This window comes from Mandrillus leucophaeus, unplaced genomic scaffold (genome assembly GCF_000951045.1).
Source record: "Mandrillus leucophaeus isolate KB7577 unplaced genomic scaffold, Mleu.le_1.0 Scaffold351, whole genome shotgun sequence".
NCBI classification, from domain to species: Eukaryota; Metazoa; Chordata; class Mammalia; order Primates; family Cercopithecidae; genus Mandrillus; species Mandrillus leucophaeus.
Window position 1 is genome coordinate 1,671,768 of NW_012103710.1, and position 9,309 is coordinate 1,681,076.

Sequence of the window (9,309 nt, forward strand, 5' to 3'; positions counted from 1 at the left end):
TTTTGAGACAGAGTCTCTGTCATCCAGGCTGGAGTGCAATGGCATGATCTCGGCTCACTGCAAGCTCCACCTCCCGGGTTCACGCCATTTTCCTGCCTCAACCTCCCAAGTAGCTGGGACTACCCAGCTGGGTAGCCCACCACCATGCCCGGCTAATTTTTTGTATTTTTAGTAGAGACCGGGTTTCACCGTGTTCGCCAGGATGGTCTCTATCTCTTGACCTCATGATCTGCCCTCCTCGGCCTCCCAAAGTGCTGGGATTACAGTTGTGAGCCACGTACATTAATATTTTAGTAGAAATATGTAACGATCTGTAAGTTTTTATTTTAGAAAATGTATTTGAAAGATACTAGATCCCCTGCATTCATAAGAATGTTTTAAACAAATGACCTTAAAAAGGTTTAAAAAAAATAAGCTTAGGATAAGCAAAACAGGAAGTAATGAAACATTAATTTGAAGTTCTTAAAATTTTGTAAACTATGATTATATTACTCATATGAGATAAAAATAGTTTGAAAAATTATCTTTCGAAATCATTTACACCAGAAGAACCCATTAATGTATTGATTTAAACTATCTTCAATTATTCTTTGCTACTAAGAAAAAATCTTTCTAAATGATGAAATAGTTATTCTTTATGGAGTTTGATCAAGAATCAGAGTTTGACCAGTTGTTAACAATGAAGCCATTAATAAAATGATATATTAAGAAAAATGAGGAGATTATTTTCATAGTAGAAATATGTAATTTCAAAGAATAAATAAAAGTAATGATCATAAATTTCCTCTCTCTGTAAAAACATATGAAAAAGGAAACCTAATTAAACTGAAATAAAAACCAGAGTATTTTACATGCATATACAAACAAAACTCCACTGATAAATCAGGCTAAACTAATACTCAAATGAAGTACTATAGTTCAACAGGAAATTCGTGCAATAGTTATAGGGTAACCACTACAGAAGCCCTCCCTTACTCTTCTTAAAATAACAATTACCTAGTTCAGAAAGTTCATGGATTTAAAAATTCTAATAGTATTCAAGTATAAATTTACATTTAAATTTTACAGTTAGTAGAATGGCATGACGTACTTGTAACCCCTTTGTAGAATATCAACAAATGTAAGCCATGTGACCAATCACTTGTAGGAAAGATGTCTAGTGTAAAACCCCTTCCTTTTCTTATATGTGACTGTAAGTCTTAATCATATTTGCAGATTTCAGTTTTCCTTTTTTTTTTTTTCTGACAGGAGAAAGATTGATGTTATCTAGAATTATAGAATCAAAGCTTTAAAAAATCTGCAAAATTTTTTGTTTACCCCTATGCATGATGCACAAGTTAACTACAACGTTGTTGTAAAGCATGGAACATCTTTTTTGCCCACAAAGTCTGAAAGGTGGAGGATTAGGCTGGACCAGACTAGACTGAATCCGTTTGAATTGGAGAGTTTCAAATCTTTCTAATGGGGTCTTTCTATTTAATTTTCATAGCAATGTAGAACTAGTTTATTTTCTTAATATCAGGAATAAAATGACTCATCAAAAGACCTACAATGGAAGAAAAAAAAACTAAGACCACTATGTTTTATTTTTAAACATAAATCTTTTATTAATCACTAAAGTAATATACAGTATTCTGAAGAGTGTTATGTTGTAAAGTCCTTGCTTCATGTTATGTCACTTTCTAGGATCTGCAAAGCCAATGTTTTTATTGACAATTTTTTTTGCACTTTGTCTTAGCATAGTTTATATATTAGATTATTAATTAGATGATGCTAAATGCTGTTGTCCTGCATATGTTCCATTAATCCGATATTCTGAATGATAGTTACTGTCCTTTCAGAGAGTGGTGACTAAACAAATTACATCAAAACACTTTAAGTATAATAAACAATTTATCATTTGATGATTCAGAAGACCTTGTGTTATATTCATGTGACTCAGAGCTGTCACTATTGATCTGGTTTTATGAACAATGTTTCTGTAAAATAGAGGCATGAAATGGTAATTAATAGATCAACTAATGAAACTTTTATATAAGCGAGCTTACTGTATGACAAAAAGAAAAGACACTAATAATTGCATACTGTGCAATCTGTGTGTGTAATCATTAGCATCTTCTCTTTTTAGCATTCAGTCAATAATATGTTGAGCAACTATTCTATGCAAGGCTTGGTATCAGGAGCTGTGTTACCACAAAGTATGGCAAAATTTCTTCCAACAGAGTCTAATTTATAAGAATAGAAGAACTCTTGCCTCAATATAGGGAGTCCATTACATAACAATGACTTATTTTCCTTGAAAATATAATTAATAAATCTATTGTCTGTATCTCTTAACGGACCTACTCTAAAGGTATTTCTAATGTGGCCTGTATATGAATCATTTCCTATACATAGAACTCTTATACTACTAGTAGACATGTAATCAGAAAATTATTACTTAAGTTTGCATGGAAAAACTAAAATGTATTTATGAGTTGATTTTTGTTTTCATATATGCTTATTAAATTTGCTCATTCTACAAATCATCATTAGTGAAGCACATTGCAGTATTTCACAAAAGAAGATAAAGCAATGGGTACTATTTCTCATTCAGTCCATATTATTATTTTAATGACTCATTAAAGTTTTGTTTTTGTCCTGCATATCGATACAAAGTTGGCTACAAGATATCCATTTACTGTGCTATCTCTTCATTCATTAATGCACAAAAATAATGTTTTTTTCAAGTACTGTGAGGTATCTCTGGGAGAACCCTTCATAAATATACATTTACATAAATATTTATGTTTCTACAAATATGTATTTCTGGAATGTGAAATAATAAATCATTTATGGTGATGAATGATAAAACAGAAAAACCACTGTAAATCAACTTGCTGATTTCAGAAACTTCAGTGTATAACTCAAACCTAAATTCTTAAAAGCATCCTAGCATTAGCAATAAGGCTTTAAAGAAATCTTCCATATTTCAACTCATATAATTGCTATGAGTTTAATTTGTTTTAAGTTAAAAGTATTAACTTTATTTTATTTAAAAAGTTTGAAAATAAGATTTGTCCAGTAAAAGCAAGAAGATAAGATACCTTTTTGACAGTCTTTGAATTATGTAAAATGTTCAGATCTAATTTGATTAATGTTTTTATTGATATAATTGCTAGTTGAACAGTTTTTCTTTTCATAAAATTATACCTTCAGGTTTATTACTCTTTGTTAAAAAACAATTATTATGGGTATATGTCAAATTTTTGGTAATACCCAGTTCATTATTGATCATTTGCAATGATAAATTGTACCTAAGATCTAAATTGAAAAAATAAACAACATGTTTGTAAATATATATGTGTGTATATATTCACATACATATGTACTATATATAAAATAAAAGTAACTATCAATATACAATTATATAAAAATAAACATAAATTTTATACAAAATAGTTGGCCTGAGAACCTTGATGGGAATGCCTTGTGCACTTCTTTCCCAGTTTTAGAGATGAGTTTCTCATATCATTCCCAATTTGAATTATCATTAATTCAGGGTCAGATTTAGGTTAATATCAACATAGTAAAGGGGACAGTGCAAATATCTTCAAGAGCTGACAAAGCTAAAATCCTTTGACATTATAGAATCATTGGCCAAAGCCAAGAATATTAAGCATATTTCAATACACTTAGTATTAAATTGTAAAATATTACTCGTGTACTCACTTACACGTGTATTTATTCTTTCATGTAACAGCCCTCATCTTTCCACAAGGATTTAAGTTGCCAAAATTATAAATTATTAACTCTATTCCTGAGTCTTGGAAGGTATATAACACTGCCTTTATCAAAATTTCTTCTTTCAACACTGTTTAACATTCTGACTTTTTACTTTACGTAATTATAATATTTACAGTAATTTGTTATGCCACCATATTAATTTTGAAGCAGCAATTTACAGCAAAAGGAAAATAGGTATGTTGGATTATTTTAAATGATCTGTGTATTTATTATTTAATTTTTAATTTTTCTCTTTTATGCAGAGTTACCTACCTATTGACACTGTAGACTCTGGCATCCATCCAGTATATTTTTGCAGCACCCATTATATTGAAATGCTACTGAAGGCTGAGTTGCCTCTTGTGTTTTCAGCTTTTCACATGTCTGGTTTTGCACCATCACAGGTAATCCATAAGGGAGTAGCATTTCTTCAACTGCTTTATCTCAATGTCTTCAAATAAAACTGTGTTCTCATCAAATAAGGAAATACATTTAAATTAATAAAAGTGTGTATTTAAAATCCTCAAGCTAGCTTTTTCCCCAGGCCTGTTATGATATAAGTTTGCTTTATAAAACTTTCTACCATTCGCAAAATTTCAAGCTATTCAGGGCATGCACTGTCTGAAAGTCTGTATGACATGTAGGCTTTTTAATGGAGATGGTAATACTTGCTTCATAATGCCAGTGATTTACTGAGGTAACAGAGGGCAAGAATTCTTACCAACATTGTTTCATATATGAGACACTGTGTCTTATCTGGCAAAAAAATCCCAGTTGATTAACCTATGTGCCTCAGCCTTAGTTTCTACTGTCGGGATCTAGGAAGGCTTAATGTTTTTTTCTGGGGCCTCAAGTTACACAGTGCACAACCTTGGTGGTCATATACAGTAGTAGCCACAGATCCTCCTTTCTGTGCATAGCCAGTCCTTCGTTGGTAAAGGTGTGCATTGTTGCTTCACTATGTTATAATCAGGCTAAAATTAATACTGTAGGGTTTAAACCTTCATCTGTCTTTAGAATTAAATCTTTAGGTCAGGGTCTGAGAGAGCAGAAATACTTAATCTAAAGTTGTAAGTATTAATAGTTTTAAGGCTCTTGACTCATGTTATCAAATGAATTTGATTGTATTCTTCTAACAAAAATGAAGACTGTCCCTATTTTTCATGTTTGGGCATTTGGCTTTTTCAAAACTAATCACTAATTTAATAGGTGAAAATTGTTACCCTTTTTAAAATTTTGTGTTTCTTTGAACATTAGTAAGTTTAATGATATGTCCATAATTTTGTTAATTAATTGAATCTGATTGATTGCCCACCTATACTAGAGTGTATCTTATTGATTTGTAGACATTTTAAAGTAGCACCAACTGTCCAAATTGCTTCAATTCCTAAATTATACTTTACTTATTGTAACTTTGTATTATGTCTTAATTTTGAGTAAAAATAAGCCTATCATTTACTTTCCACCTTCCTCTAAAATGTTAATTAACTATTTCTGTGTATACTACATATACGTTGAGATGTCTTTGCTCAATTTAAACTGACCATTTAAATTTGGATGAGACTTAGATTGCTATTATGTTAAATTATAAATTACTTTGAGAAAAATTATGTTATTATACTCAGTCTATCTAGGAAGATAGTAAGCTTTTCCATTTCTTTATTCTGTATCATATCTAGTAAAACCATATTTTTTTCCACATGGATATGGTACATTTCTCATTACAGATATTGCCAGCGAGTATAGTTTGAGATCTGTTTCAATTTTATTTTCTCTTTGGTTATGGTTAATAATTACTAAATATATATCTTTTTATATTCTTTGTTATATTTTTTCTAGACTTGTGTCGATTTATTTATATTCTCCATCTTTGTAATGTTAATGTACTTTGTTTCATTTTATTTTTATTAAATTATCCAGTTCTTCCAAAATAATTATACACAATTGCTTACATGTTTTAGACTTGAATTATTGAGAAATTATCCAGCATGTTATCATTAAGTGGTGTCTATTAGAGAGAATTATTCTACATCAATGCTACAGAAGAATCCTGCCAGTCTTGGTTTCTAAAGTATTGAATTTTGTCTCATTTCTTTTAATTAAATTATAATGTAGAATTTCACCAATATATTTTATGATTAAGACTAACTTGATCTTGGGACTTCTTCGATATTTTTATGTGATACAGTAATAGATTTCTTAATAGTAAACTATCCTTGCATTCCCTTAGATTTATCCTATAAGGAATCTTTTCCACTTAATTAGATACTAGTTTTTCTTGATATTATGATATGAGCTTTCATATTTATTTTGAAGAAACCTTATATCATTTATTAAATTTATTTGTATGAAGTTATTCTTCCTATTTTAAACTTTTTGAAGTTAATAAGAAATTTAAATATAGAAAGGAATTGTGCGTAGTTTAAAGGAATACTCTTCCTTGGCCAATTTTTGCTCCCGCTATATGTACCTAAAACACTTTTTAGAACTTTAAATCACAAAATTTTTTAAGTCTGGTCAGAGGCAGTTGTTTAAATGTTTACTATAAACTCAATAATCAATTCTTTCCATTCTTCTAAAAACTTAACTGGAAACAGTACGTTCCTGAGAGTTCCTTTTTGCTTTTCTAATCTGCATTAGTGTAATGTGTATTGTCTAAAGAATCCAATAATTTATGAGTCTCTACCATATGCTCTTTAATTTAAAACTGGACCAACAAAGACGATGGGAAAACCTTGCAATACCTCAAGCCCTGCTCTATTGATTTAGTGATTAAAAAGAGAATATCCATCTAGTAATTGGATATATCTTTATCAGTTTTGTATATTTTTATTAATTTGGAACTACATGCAAATGGCAGATTTATTTAATAACAACCACTTCATTATTTTGAAACAGTAATGCTATTCTTTCTCTTAAAGTAATGTAAAAATATCCTTTTAATGACTCCCCATGTGAATTAATCTGTCTTAGAAGTTGTATCGTTGCTCTGTTGATATTATTTACCATTTTATTGCTAATTATAAAATATGAAAACAGCTTTTAAGTAACTAAATAGGTATATGTGATTAAGTAATTATTTGGATACAAATTTCGTAGCTTATTCATTTTGATCTAATTAGGAGCAGTGCTTTTTGAAGTTGTGTATTTTTAGGCACTGAGGAATTGGTTGATTAATGAATAATTTGTAGGCAGATTGCTAAATGAAATACACAGATCTCTAAAGTAAAAATAAGCTCAACTGAAGTACAAAAAAATAAATGTAGTAAGAAATGCATGTTTGTTGTAGAGTTTCTTTTAGTAGTAACTGAGTTTGGAAAGCAAATAGAAATTCGAATATATATTATTTTTAAATGAGCAACAGAAAATCAAATGTTCTCATTAACTTTTTGACTAATTTTATCTTTTGTTAAAAAAAAGTCTTACTGTACTTTGTTCATTTTCCTGGCTTAAGAGGTACCATGTATCTTTAATGATTCATCTCTTATAATTCCTTGGAGTCACTATCCTGCATATCATTGATTATTATATGGTACTGTGTCAACAATTAGGCTAACACAGATAATCCCCTGGATATAAAGTATAAATACCTGCTTAGATTTTCTTATTTGCTGTTTTTTCCCCTTATTATGAAAGCAGGATTATAGAAAACTGTTTCATTATTTTTTTGTGACACAATGCTTTTTGAAAATGTAAATCATACAAATGCAAAGCAGGATATGAAGACTGGGCATGGCCCTTGTTCAGCGTCAGATTTATAAAATGCGTATGTCTTTATGAATGTGTATGTCTTCCCTCTCTTCATGTTTTGGATCCATTGCATCTTGAGATAATACCTTCTCCCTTCCTGTGAGTTATTTTTGCTTGTTGGTACTTGTCCTTTAATATATGTCCAGATGGAAATATCCTGGATCATTTACAAGTATTTTGCTCTGTGTTTGTACACTGCTTCTGTACGCCTCTTTTAGTAGAAACACGTGTCTTGCTTTGTGGAATCATTATTTGTATTCTTTACCTTGCTCTTTTTAATTGAAGATCTTTAAAGGTGTGAATATATATGTGCCTCACTTCAGGTCCCTTGAGTTTCTGACACAGTGTCTTGCTTCATAGTATTATACTGTACTATATATACATAAGTGTATATATGTACTACATATATACACTTCATAGTATTGTACTATGAAGTGCAGGAAAAATAGTCTTATGTTTTTCATGTTTCTTCATAGTATAAAAAGTGGTTCTTTTTTCATTTAAAATTTTAACCTTTATTGTGTGACAGATAGAGAAATTCAGGATCAGTGAAGTGAATTGACTTGCAGAGGTCATTCAGATAGTGTAAGGACTTGAAACCACTTTTATTCCAAAGTTAGTTTTCTTCCTTACTTTACTGATACTTTTTCTATGATGACAGCAAATGAAGCCAGAGGAGTTGTTAAAAATAGTGTCTTTGAATCAGAAAACTTTATCATTTGTAAATCATACCTATTTTGACTTAATTGAGTATCTGTAGGTAATTGTTTTAACCAGACTTTTTTGACTTAATGTTTTATTATTATTATTATACTTTAAGTTCTGGGGTACATGTACAGAATGTGCAGGTTTGTTACATAGGTATACATGCGCCATGGTGGTTTGCTGCACCCATCAACCCATCATCTACATTAGATATTTCTCCTAATGCTCTCCCTCCCCTAGGCCCCCACCACGCAATAGGCCCCAGTCTGTCATGTTCCCCTCCCCTGTGTCCACGTGTTCTCATTGTTCAACTCCCACTTACGACTGAGAAGATGCGGTGTTTAGTTTTTGGTTATTGTGTTAGTTTGCTGAGAATGATGGTTTCCGGCTTCATCCATGTCCCTGCAAAGGACATGAACTCATCATTTTTTATGGCTGCATAGCATTCCATGGTATATATGTGCCACATTTTCCTTATCCAGTCTATCATTGATGGGCAGTTGAGTTGGTTCCAAGTCTTTGCTGTTGTGAAAAGTGCCACAGTAAACATACGTGTGCATGTGTCTTTATAGTAGAACGATTTATAATCCCTTGGGTAGATACCCAGTAATGGGATTGCTGGGTCAAATGATATTTCTGGTTCTAGATACTTGAGGAATCACCACACTGTCTTCCACAATGGTTGAACTAAATTACACTCCCACCAACAGTGTAAAAGTGTTCCTGTTTCTCCACAACTTCTCCAGCACCTGTTGTTTCCTGACTTTTGAATGATTGCCATTCTAACTGGCGTGAGGTGGTATCTCATTGTGGGTTTGATTTGCATTTTTCTAATAACCAGTGATGATGAGCTTTTCTTCATATGTTTGTTGGCTGCATAAATGTCTTCTTTTGAGAAGTGTCTGTTCATATTATTTGCCCACTTTTTCATGGGGACTTTTCTTGTAAATTTGTTTGAGTTCTTTGTAGATTCTGGATAGTAGCCCTCTATCAGATGGATAGATTGCAAAAATTTTCTCCCATTCTATAGGTTGCCTGTTCACTCTGATGATAGTTTCTTTTTCTGTGCAGAAGCTCTTTAGTTTAATT

The 9,309-nt window shown here is 31.2% G+C and overlaps 1 protein-coding gene across 1 annotated transcript in view; it reads left to right on the plus strand.

Annotated features, from left to right (window-relative positions):
* TBC1D32 (TBC1 domain family, member 32) overlaps positions 1-9,309 on the plus strand; it is a 254,389-nt gene that overhangs the window by 225,921 nt on the left and 19,159 nt on the right. The window contains exon 30 of the mRNA XM_011989387.1: positions 4,029-4,169. Coding sequence (XP_011844777.1) covers positions 4,029-4,169 — 141 coding nt within the window. The remainder of the gene's footprint in view (positions 1-4,028; positions 4,170-9,309) is intronic.